Source organism: Carcharodon carcharias, chromosome 13, assembly GCF_017639515.1.
Source record: "Carcharodon carcharias isolate sCarCar2 chromosome 13, sCarCar2.pri, whole genome shotgun sequence".
Classification (NCBI taxonomy): domain Eukaryota; kingdom Metazoa; phylum Chordata; class Chondrichthyes; order Lamniformes; family Lamnidae; genus Carcharodon; species Carcharodon carcharias.
The window spans coordinates 24900953-24913605 of record NC_054479.1 but is presented as its reverse complement, the minus strand read 5'-3'; the positions used below and the strand labels follow the sequence as shown (position 1 = coordinate 24913605).

General features: G+C 42.7%; 1 protein-coding gene across 1 annotated transcript in view; it reads right to left on the bottom strand.

Moving 5' to 3' along the window:
• Positions 1-585: 585 nt before the first annotated feature.
• Positions 586-12653, bottom strand: part of LOC121285770 (transcriptional activator MN1-like) — a 29493-nt gene continuing 17425 nt past the window's right edge. The window contains exon 3 of the mRNA XM_041202564.1: positions 586-2199. Coding sequence (XP_041058498.1) covers positions 2018-2199 — 182 coding nt within the window. The 3' untranslated portion in view covers positions 586-2017. The remainder of the gene's footprint in view (positions 2200-12653) is intronic.

Here is a 12653-nt window from a genome sequence, read left to right as displayed (position 1 = left end):
GCAGACAAACCTTGAACAGAATCAAGCCCCTTGCTTCTTCATACCTTAAATGCCAGCTTCAAAAAAGTCTTAGTTCCCATGAACTCTGAAACATCCCAGGCTCACAGCCAAGTCATGGCTCTGTGCACACAAACACATGCACAACTGTCAGATTATAGCATCATGCCCATTATTGCTGTGTTGTGATATCACATAAAATTGGTCTTGTGCATATTTGTGCCGCTTTAGGAAACCTCTCCCGGATGTGTGAAAGAGTGAAACAGGGAAAGATGTTGACCGTCTCCCTCTCAAGTGAATCTTTCTGAATTTATGGTTTCCCCATTTTTTTCGCTGTTTTCAACTACACTTCTGAGAGGGATAGAGCAATAAGCACTACCCCATTTTGCTGTCCTCAGACGTACTCAGCCAGGATTTAGTATTTTTTTTGTTCACTGACTTTAGTGAGCATGAATAGATAAAACCCAGCTACACCTCGATGTGGCTTTGTCCAGAAGCCTTCTCTGTGCCCAGTTGGCTGGGCACAGAGAAGGCTTCTGGACAAAGCCACATCGAGGTGTTGCTGGGTTTTATCTAGTCATGCTCACTAAAGTCAGTGAACAAAAAAAATCAGAGATGACTATGGGACCCCTACTGGAAAAAAGACCACTTGCTAATGTAAGAACATGTAAAGGAATGTGGAAATTGAATAGCTGAGGGGGCAGATAAGAGGGTCATGGTCCCTCAATTTATTTTTGGCATGGGTTATGGCCCTTCCCTACTCCCAATACTGCAATTGCTATTGATGATCCTCCAATTCTTTATATGTGCTGATCTGTGGCCTGATCTCATTAAATAACGATGATGCTAAATGGACTACTCCTGTCCCTAACCCCATATGCCTGTCTTTGCCCCATATCCTTAATATGATGGTCAACAGTGGAGGGGTTAGGTGCAACTGATACATGGACAACCGAATCCACCTTGGGGTAAATTCCACCCTTATTGTTCATTCTTGCTGTGCCTTGTAAACTTTGTTTTGATGTTCTCATCACAAGCCCTGCATGCCTTGCTACCTCAACAGAGGCATTTTAAACATTTCCAAGTGAAAGAAACGTGGTTTTAAAAACAACACAGCCATTCATTGGTTTCGGGAAACGAGTGAAGTTTTGTGTGTGTGTGTGTTTTTCTTTCAATGCATTTTGTTTTTTTGCAGAAATTCAAACATAAAGAGCTCTGGTTGACCCAGGACCACTCTAACTGTATACAGCTTGGTGGAATAGATTGATTCAAACCACCAGTCCATTTTTCTTTAGTCCAGGAATTATGAAATGTGAATCAGGCATCAGAACACTTGAGTTTTCATTTACCCACGTTTACTTGTGTGTCTCGCAAGGTGGAGCCGTCAGTGACTGAAGTTATCAACAAATGATCACATCGGAAAGAAAAGCATCCAAATTCCAGCCACAATCCCACCCCTTCACCTGCTGCTCTCCTACACCCCACCTGATATTGGTTGAGGTGACAACCCAACTCGAGTCAGTTTTGATTGAGGTTTACACATAACAAACTTTGGATTCCTGGTGAACAGGTCTGAAAAAAATATTGCCAACAGTGCCTTGCTTTTTGACAGCGGGGTTGTTGCCTGGGAAGCTGGTGCCCGGAGAGTGCGGGAGGGGCTGGGGGAGAAATCAGATATAAGTGCAAGGGATCCAGTGAGGAGAGCATTGTACAATTCCAATAACAAACAGTTTGTTCAGCTCAGTTTAGGATCGTTCTCTGTAGCTTTTGAGTAATCCAACAGGCCTGGCATTGGGCAAGCCACTGTAGCAAAACGCCAGGAAGGCGCAGGCTTGGAATTAACCCTTTCCAGGCCACCAGCCAGCGTCGCAGGTACTGAGGCAAAGTGCCAGCAAGAGGCCTGGATCCTTTCGTGACTATAACTTTTTATTTGTTTGATGTTCTGTCTGTCTGTCGCACTGCAGCAGCCGAGAGGAAGAAAACAACAAAAGAAAGAAATCAAATGAAAATTCATCTCTGTTCAGGTCAAAGCAGCCACGAATGTCCCAAATCGATTAGAGATGTCCGAATGCAAAGATCTCCAAGTTTGCATGGGGCTCCGGCCTTTAGAGTCAGTAAGGTCGTCTGTGCAGTGAACTGACAGGCACTGCAAATGGCTGCCAGTCTGGACTGATGAAGCCTTGTTCTGGGAAAGCTCGTGGGCTGGAAAGGGTTAATAAACAGAATAAGTTTTAGTTTTCTCGATTAAGGATCATTTTTGCTTTCTCTTTTTTAAAAACAATCTGACTTATTTCATTGAGCTAAAGAAAATCTTCGATCCAACTGCAGCCCCAGTTTAATCTGCCATCGACAAGCCCACCCTTTTGCATGAACTGTGCTGCTCTAGTTTGATAACAGTTGAACAGCAGAATGCGAAATCATCAGTGCAGGAACTACCATTCAACCCAGAAACTACAAGCTAGAAAATTATTGTTTGAGTAAGGAATTATCATCATCTGTTAGTTGTGAATAATTTAGGGGGGGAAATGGATTTACTTGAAGTGAATGACCCATCAATTATATCCATTGGTGTCCAAGTAAATCAGGTTCAACTCAGTGTGAAAGAGTTCCCTTTAATGTCTTCCTGTGATGTGACTTATATCCTCTCCTCCAACCCTGAATTTGTAACATTTTTACTTAAAACAATGGGTTGTCATTCTGTTGTTGTCACTCTGAAGGTGGTTCCCTCATCTCTGCCCAATTGGGTCCTTTCCTCTTGCAACTCTAGAACACTTGGACATTGCAGACTCCCCCCTTGGGGAGAGGTGCCACCCACAGCATGCTTCGGGCAAGAGAAATATATTTTAGAATTCTCTTCAGCAAAAAGGTCAGATATTAACATTTGCTATTTTACTTCACATGAGGTTAATTGCCCTGGCAAGGAGAAACATGCAGCAAGAAGTCCTTTTTTCAAAGAGTTTACTTTGGCCAAAAGATTTAAATGATGACATCAAAGGATTTGCTCACTTAAAGGCACATGGTCTTGACTTTGTAACAGGGCAAGCTCATTTTTTTTTGCTCTGTTGCCTGTTTCGCACCATATAGTACCATTGCTCAACACTGACAAAAGGCACCAACGGGGTGAAATGCTTCTTGGGCAGTAACACAGAATGGACGAGAGCAAACTGGCTGCCTGGTTTACACACCATCTAACTGTCTTCGAAAAAGTGAGACTGTTGAATTGCTACAGCCCAAAATGAATTTCACCTCCGATCTATCCACTTCAGTAAAGTACACTGAGCTTGACCCTCAAGACATAGCAAGCATACCATCCAGTTACAAAATTCTGATTCTGTCACCTCTTGAAGTGGAAAGTCATTATGGTATCATCTTAGCAGCTACATAAGGTCACTTCCTGCAGGTTTTTTTTTTGCTTTATAATTTTAAATCATTATTCTTCTTATGAAGGTTACAGAGAATGCATCCAACTCTGTTCAATTATCAGCCTGTTCCACTTGCAAATGGTGCAGAACTTTGATCCCAGGTCTTTGCTGAGTTAGTGAATATCAGCTGCCACAGTAATCAAGGTTCTGTAGTTGGTTGTAAGCACCCCGGGTTAAGGAGGGCAATAGCCTGCCAAAGTCCCCACTCCTGATCATGTGTGTCTGTTGGCCGATGGCAGGATTGGGCTTGGTTGTGATGCCTTGTGGTCAAATCGACACTCACTGAGCTCACACAATGAAAAATGGCACTTGAGCAAAGTAGCCAAATACCCCCATTGCTGAGGAAGTGTACCCAGTAACATCCAGTACTTATTTGGAATGAAATAAGGTGCAGACCGGCAAGTGATAACGATAAAACTCATCGCTATCTTCATTTAGGACACCACTGACACTATTCACTGTGAGACTCGTCCAATTTTACAAAGAGCCTCAGGAAAGTTTTTAACTGGAAATACTAAGGCAAAAATTTACAAGAATTATACTCTAATCTATTTCAGACCAGAAAAAAAAAGAAATACCACTTCCTTCAATCAACCACATGTTTCACCTTTGCATCATTTTGAAACAACTGGAAAAATGCAATTCGTCTATCAAAGAATATAATCCCTCTCCTCGTTCCCGACACCACTTTGTGCAGAGGATTCAGAAGGGCAGGGGAGCTCCACAGTTAATATCAACGATGTCAACCTGAGCAAATAACTGGGATCCAGGAGATACAAAGCAAGGCATAAAATACTAAAATAGTATTGAGGCTTTATATTTAGCACCATAAACTAGTGAGATTATGAGTTACGCAGACTATGACTGGACTCAACTCAGACCCAGCTGCTCTAATAGCTAGTAGCCATGAACTTGAGGAGGTGTACAGTAACAGGGATAGTGATAACTGTCTGGCAAAAAGAGTTCCATCTCCTGTTTATTTCTGTGTCAGATTGTTCCATCACAGGAGAAGCTCAAGTGTCAGAACATCCTGGGACTATAAGAATGTCCGTTATTCTAAAGCACCCGTAACACTGAAGGAGCAGTATACAAATGATGATTCTGCAATTCCACATTCCCAGCATCAAACATCAAGTTGCACTCAGGCAGAGTGTGGCTTGAAGAATCAGAGATACAATGTTGTAGCTCTATCACTGACCCCATGCTCGCTGTGAGAATAAGGTTGCACAATCACTCCTTTGGAGCGCATTAATGATGGAAATCCTTTATTTAAAATTTCTACTTTTGAAAGACAGCATACCATCTGATTTAGTAAATATAAAAATGTATCAAAATAACAACATACAGTACACTACAGCAAACATTAGGACACTGGGACTCCTAGTAAGGCAAGAGAGCCATATGCAAACCATTGCTCAGTCATAAAGCTTGGAGTCTCCAGGAGCTCAAGATTAATCTCCCAGACACTGCCATGAGCAATCCAGAATGAAGATTATAGGGGCATGAAGAATATCAGAGATACAGAAAAATGCTGTTTAATTGACAGTCAGGAATCATCCAATCAGTTAACAAAGCTTCTTTTTGCTTTCCAATTGGTGGAGGATGGGAGTGCACTGCATGAATGAACATGTAAGGTAATTGGAGGCAGGAGTTCCTGTGATGAAACCTCCTGGACCACGTCCATTCAGGGTTGGCAACTCTACCATCGTTGACAGCCCTCAGTTGGATTGCTGTTCTATGAGCCTTTGGGCCTCCATTCATAACCTACCCAACTGAAAACTGGAACTTCAGTAAAACAAAGTAAACGAATGTTACTAGGCGGCAAGGTCATTCCACATTCCAGTATATAAGTGAAAAGACTTTCTAAAATAGAACTACAGAGGTATTGGTGTGGTGGTTTAATTCGATTCTGTGAAGCACTGGGGAACAGGAGGTTTAGGAAAAAGTGCCTGGCTCCCACTTACCAATTATCCCCCAGTGCTATGACAGAGATCCCATGAGTGAGTGACAGACTAGTCCCAGGTGCTATCACACATTGTGAAGCATTTGGAGGATTCTTGAGAGTGGATCCTGTGCAAGACGTGGATCAGGATTGTGACTTCTGACAAAATGTTATCCCCTTACCCCATAAGATAGTACATTATTGCAGGCTAATGTTAACGCTTACAAGCACCAGGCTAACAGGGTCCTGTTACCCAAAACGGTGGCTGTTTTCACAAAGTGCGTGTATTTCTGAGTTCCACTGTGTGGTATTCAGTTGCTTGATCAACCTGATACTTTAGGTCATCTGCTGCACAATCAAATGACTACTCAACATTCAGCTCTACGGATATCAGCACAACACATCCTGGTTAGAAATACGCACCGTGCTTTTTTTCGCGCGCTCGCGCGCCGATGTCACGCTGAACACCTCGAACAGCTTTACGTTTTTTTTCAGCCCATGCGCACGCCAACTGCCCAGCTACAGACTACAAGTAACACGTTTGCTTTATCGCAACATTGTGTCAGCTGTCCTCGTGGAGAACGGCATCTAAAAAAAATAAAGAGGGCAGTCAGACGTGTCATCAGAGCTATACTCCTCCTAGTCATTCTCCCCAGCACACCAAACCCCGCCACCCCACAAAACAAAAAGGCAGCGCACTCTATTACTGGCCATTAAACCGTGAGCCAGCACAGCCTTTAACAGCTACAACATAAATATGTCAAATCTCTCTTCCAACCATTTCCTCCCTTCATCTTCTGAAATTGCAGTATCTTCTGAGATGAAGTCCCACGAGCGTCAGCTTCCATGTAGAACCTCACCCCATGTGGCCCTAGATGGTGACTGTCGGCAGGCTGTTCTCTGCCAGGGGGCACCATAGCCAAATCTAATCATAACCTCACCCAACATCCACACAAGTGCACCTTCCAGAGAGCAGTCACTGAATAACAATAACTGGATTATTTGTTGACATTGCCCTTAGCCCAGGGATCCCAGGGCGAGTTGTAGCATCTCAACTCACCGGCACTGATTGGATGGGCCAACTGACCTTATTCAATATTATAACCATTCCATGATTCTGGCCAACTCAACACAGGATTGAACTGGGAAATATATGAAGTTTATAGGATAAATGCACACCCGTTAAAACATCACTCCACCTTTCATTATCTATTATGCAGTTATTCACCTTCCCAGATGTATAGGTGTTTTAGAGGGCTCTGTATAAGCAACACAATTTGACGCCATCCTTAAATTTCTTTCTTCTCCTCTACATCTCACCTCCAAATTCCACAACACAGCCAAAATAAGGCCCATGTTTCCACCACTCCAGGATGTGGACCTGAGGAAGCTGCAGCACTCTCACTCCTAGTACCCATACCCCTACCTTCATCCTGATTACCCTCACCTCAAGTACCCTCGGTCCTACTGCCTTCACATCTTGCGCTTTTCTCTTGGCCTATGAATACTTGTGATTGAAAAATAATTTAGCCGAGAAAAAGGAGCAGCATTATTAATAATTCTGCATCAGGTTCTGCACCACGCAATCTGTGGGGCAACTACAAGGACACGAGCAGACATGCTGAATGACTAGACAGGCAAGTACAATCATAAAAGACAATGGTATTAGTGGTGCATGGACTCCTGTCAATAATACTGTGGCACTCCTGAGAAAGTGACAAACAAGAACAATTTAAAACTGTTCTTAAAATAATTCAGAATTTAAACAATAAAGTTACACTCTAGCTCCATTCTATGACTACCAACTGCTGCTTGGCTGTGCATGTATGAACCTTAACGTCCGCAAACTACAACCATTGTGCTTGATTATTCTGTATTTACACATTCACAGGGCTGTGCAAAGGCATGGTTTGCACTTCATGCACAGACAATTCACTGTGAACATGTACAGATCATACTGTCCGTGCCTATACACCGAGACGTATGCACATAAATTGTCTTCCATGCACATATCCATTGCAAAGCCATCATGTGTCCATCTTACTGCATGCAGACCAGCTTCAGGAACAGAATAAAAATATTTATTCCAGGTAAAATTTCTGTAAAGACAACAAAACTCCCCATTTTGAAGGAGAGACAAAAGCCCAGAAGAGCCACACAGTTGCTATTTCTAGGTAAATTAAGAATCATAATGATGTGTGATATTTTCCAAGGAGTTGGTTTTATTTCAATACAAATTAAGTTATAGTGCTTATTAAAAAGCAGAACATAAAATATTCCACTGGTGAGAAAGGAAACTACTGAATGAGCACCGACCATTGGTGCAAGAAGGGACTGAGAAACAAGGAGTACTGCGATGTCAGAGCAGAGGGCAAGTGCAGGGATATCTAGCTGGAGAAGATCATTGAGGTCAGACGTATGCCATGGAGGAATTGGAAAGCGAGGACTAGCATCTGAAAAGTCAATTCACTAAGGCACTTTTAAACAAAAGTCTGAAATACCAGCAACAATGGAAGCGTTTTCAAACAAGACAGTGAACAAAAAATTCCAAACCCTGCAGCTCTCTAATGGCTGAGCTTGAGTCCACAGTTCAATATGCTGCTGTTCACTGGCTCTAAAATTTTAAAACTCTCAACCTTCTTTTCAAACCTCGCCTCTCCTTATCTCTGTAACCCTCTTCCAGCCCTACAACCCTCCAAGATCTCAGCACTCCTGCAATTATGGTTTCTTGTGCATTCCAGTTTTTAACCACACCACCATTGGACACTCAGCTGCCTCGGCCCTAAACTCTGGAATTCCCCCCTAAACCTCTCAGACTCTGTGCTTCTTTTCCCTCCTTTAACACATTGCTTAAAACCAACCCCATTGACCAGGAGTTAGGTTTCCTGTCCTAATATCTCCAAATGTGGCTTAGTGTTAAACTTGGAGAATAAGGGCTCTGTGAAGCACCTTCAGATGTTTCACTGTGTTAAAGGTGCTATATAAACGCAAGTTGTTGTCTAAGCCTCACCTACAATTGGCCACTTGGGTGAAGTGATGGAAGGCAGCTAATGCCTGTGGAAGAGCACGGCAGGGAGATTTGTACCTCTTGTTGAGTGGGTTGGAGGTTGGTGGGCAGAGAGGAGTGCAGGCAGAAAGCACAAACTGGGAAAGATAAATTTCACACAAATGAAAAATTCCAGGCTGCACAATGTCAAATTGCATAAGTATTCTGGTTTCCCTTCAAGACACTAGGAAAAGTAAGGGGGAGGGGGAGTCACATATAACAAAGAGGAAAAATAAATGGGCATTTTAAATGCTGGATGCACATATTCCTGTGCTGCAAAAACAGTCAAGTGTGAAATCTAATTCCCATCCCCGCCCTACATAAAAATAATTAAATTGGGCAAGAGCAGAGCAACAATACATTATTCAATTTTATATTTCAATTCATTTCATTAGAATCTTCGCTTATCAGGTGGTTACAATCGGTGAAATTGAGCATGTAAGATTTGGTCCCTTCGTTGGCAATCCTCCAGGACTGCATCTAAACTTAATACCTCACACTCTTCAATCTTTTATCAAAAAAACAAAAGATGGGTTTACCTCTCACTTTAAAATATGCTTTAATGCTTTCATACAGTATCATTCGGACATAAAAAGAAGCAACAAACTCCAAGGATTTAAAACACAACCAGGAACTCGTCCAACAGAAATGATAAGTAATGGCTTTACTTCAGGGAGACATGGTTTGTTTTACTGTGTGATACTGTGCGTGTGGGTTTTTTTTTGCCACTGTTTCTTTTCCTTCTGTGCTGGAAAGTTATTTGAAATTGCAATCTGCCGTGGGTCACTCCTGAGAATCAGATGTACACTGTGGTTAAGCACAACTGGGAGAATTTAAGTGACAGGGCAGAGTTTGAATATCTGCTGTGGCCTTAGGGCTTGTCCCTTTCACCTACTGGAGCGTGCTGACAAACTGCAAGCAACTGCTGCACGACTGCCCGAGTTCCATCCACCGAACACAGCATGAGCCCTGTATGAAGGCGACCGCTCTCAATGGTTAGCCAAGCATGAGATCCTGATCTGTCTGTCTCTCTCTCTCTCTCTGCCCCTTTCAGAATATGTGCAATCCAATCACTTTCCAAGCTAGTGCCTTGAATGGCAACAAAATGGAAATACACCATGTACTTAAACAATCAAAGAGTCAAGAATTGGGTCTTTCGTTTTATCTGGGTTGAAATTCTACCCACCACCCCCCCCCCCCCCCCCCCCCCCCCCCCACCCCAACCCCCCTTAACAAATAAACTAGTCATTCCAGCTACATATTCCTAGCTGATTGGATACCAACAGCCTACAGAAACTGGCCTTTCTACTTGGCTGCCTCTGAAAGAGGCTCTGCCCTCCTTACTCTTCCTTTCCCATCTCAGGCAAGCCGAGGCTGAATGGGAAGATGTAACCCAGGGTCAATCGTGGCGGCAAGTGGAGAGAAAAAGTCCTTTCTTTCCCCCCTTCAAATCACACAATACCTCAAATCAGCAACTTGCCTGATGGAATTTAGCTGTTTAAGAGACTCCAGCAGCCATTTCTTGCTCTGTACAAATGAAAAAGCCACAAAGCACCCCCAGCAAAGAATTTTTGCTGCTCTGTATATTTTCAAGTTCTTTAACTTTATAATCATCACACAGCTCAAGTGGCTTTGCTTCCCTCCTCATCACCGCCATTTTTAAAATGACTATTTGAAGCCCAATGCCCAGTCCAATACAGGGTTGCCAACTCTGGCTGAAGGCATTCCTGGAGCTTTCATGACCTCACCCTTCCAACCATCCTAACCCATCCCCCAACTCCAATATTTTTAGAGCTAATAAATAGAAGTGTTCAAAGAAAGTGAACAGACATAGCTTGTTTTAATGCGGCTATGATTTTTCTCCTGGGTGGCTGTACCCTTTAATCTTTAGTGCCTGGAGGCTCCAGGGCACCCCTGGAACGTTGGCAACCCCACTCCAATGCCAGGTCTGTAGGATTGATGTTAGCTTGCTTTCGTAAACCCCACTGTATGCTGAGCTTTTTCTCCTCCCACTTCTTTTCTAATTGTCAGACTAGGTTCCTGATCTCTCCTTACTCAAAGGGCACAGCCACGAGGAACTCGGGAGAAAAATCATAGTGGCATTCAAATAAATTGTGTATTTTCATTTTCTTTGAACTCTTCTGTTTATTGGTTATAAAAATATTGGAGGTGGGGAAAGAAAGGCTGTGTGGCTGGGACCAGGTCATGTGTTAACGTGGCTACCTGAACTTGGAACCAGTGCTGGGCATCTCAGATCAGAAGTTTTAAATAGACAATGATCCTTATCGCAGTCAGATCTATGAACGGAAGAGATTCCCTGAGTTCCACAAACATTTCCGAGTTTCTACCGGCACAGCCACCAGTTGAGAGTGGATAGTCAACGTCTAATGTGGTTCCCTGCAAGTAGGGAGCACGCTCGTGGGAGAATGGGGAATGGAACAGGGACTTTACTCACTACTGAAGTGATTTTTGTACAAAGCTGCAGCATTTACCAAGGTCTAGGATGCCCAATCAGTCAGGAAAAAGAGTATGGGAGAGAGTGGAGAAGGAGGCGGGTAGAGGATTGCTGCACTGTAACTGAACAACCCTGTGTGGCATTGATCATCCAAACATCGCCTGCCCTTCACCAGTTTGATGATCTCAGCCAGGTGAGCAATGGGAGCACCACAACTATTCCCATAGGCCCTGGGGCTCCTATTCCTGGTTGATATCTGGAGAATATTTCTGGGTGGAAATTGGGTGAGAACAGGATTGAGATGGCTGTGATGTTCTGCCCATTCAGATAGCCTACAATCAATATCTTCAGGAGGTGGAGAATGAGGGAACAAATGTATTTCACACCTTGTTCCTACGCATTTGCTGTCAAAGCAACAAAACAGAATAGGTGACAAGTGCTGCCTGCTAAGAATTTACTTTAATCATTTTTTTCTCTCAGCAACAAGACACACATTATTCACCGCTGCAGATAAGGAAACTGCTTTGTTCTTTAACCAAGAAAGCCAATGTTCTTTGAGAGGTCACATTTGGAAACACTGTAGGAGTCACCATCATATTGTGCAGCCATAAGCCTAGTTGGGAATCAGTAAAACAACATAAACCTTCCTGCAATGCTGCGGTAAAGTGGGTCGATGAGGATGGTTCAGAAACATGTCTGATATGAGCTGAGCAACTCACAAAGCAAGTTGCCGAATATCAAACGGGGCACAAAATGCACAACTGATGGACACACCAAGCAGCTCTAATGGAAGCAAACTTAAAAAAATCATTCCATCCACTAGCCTATCAAATAAAATACACCAGAGTGTCAACAGACATAAATGATCAAATATTGCAGAGGTGTAGATTTTAAACAGATTAACGCCAATATTAAGACACCACCAATTAGAAAATCCAAGCAAGACAGATAGACAGAGAGACAACTACAGCAAGCAGAAGCAGATAGGCAAACAAAGACAGGCATATATGCCCACATATATACCCACAAAGATAGGTGGTCATGGCTAAATGGAGATAAATACACACACAGTTAGACAGACAGACAGACACATAGATTGACACAAATAGACAAATTGACAGGAACAGGCAGTCAGGTACAGTTGATCATAGATACATGGATACACATAAGCAGGCCAATGCAATGCACACTGAGGGATGGGCATAGACAGATGAACAAAGAAAGATGGACTGATGAACAAAGACAGACGGGCACAAATGAATGGACAGAAACAGTCACAACACAGATGGACACAGATGTGGACAGGCCCAAAAAGACAAATGTGAAAAAAATTGAAGACAGACTGATACAGGACAATACAAACAAAAGGACACAAAAGACAGATAAACACAAACACAGAGGTGCAAGCGATGGATAATGTACACAAAAATAGACAGAAATACATAAGGAACATAGATAGACGGACAAATTCAACAAGAAAGACACAGAACAATAGACACAGGCAGATGGACAGGCACACTGATGTATACACACACTATTACTGACGTATCGTATTCAAAGTTTCATAGAGTTGGCAGTAAATGCACCAATCAAATCCAATATTAATAATTGTATTCAGCAGTTATTCATCACCCATTAAAAATCAAAAACACAACTGTAATAGTATTCTGAACATGCTAGTCACAGCTACTATAGACATACAAAATTGAACAAAACTGGTGATTGCAGTGGGAGCATTTTTTAACTGAATTATAAGATGGTGTGTAGCATTCCATCTGCTAAAATCATCAG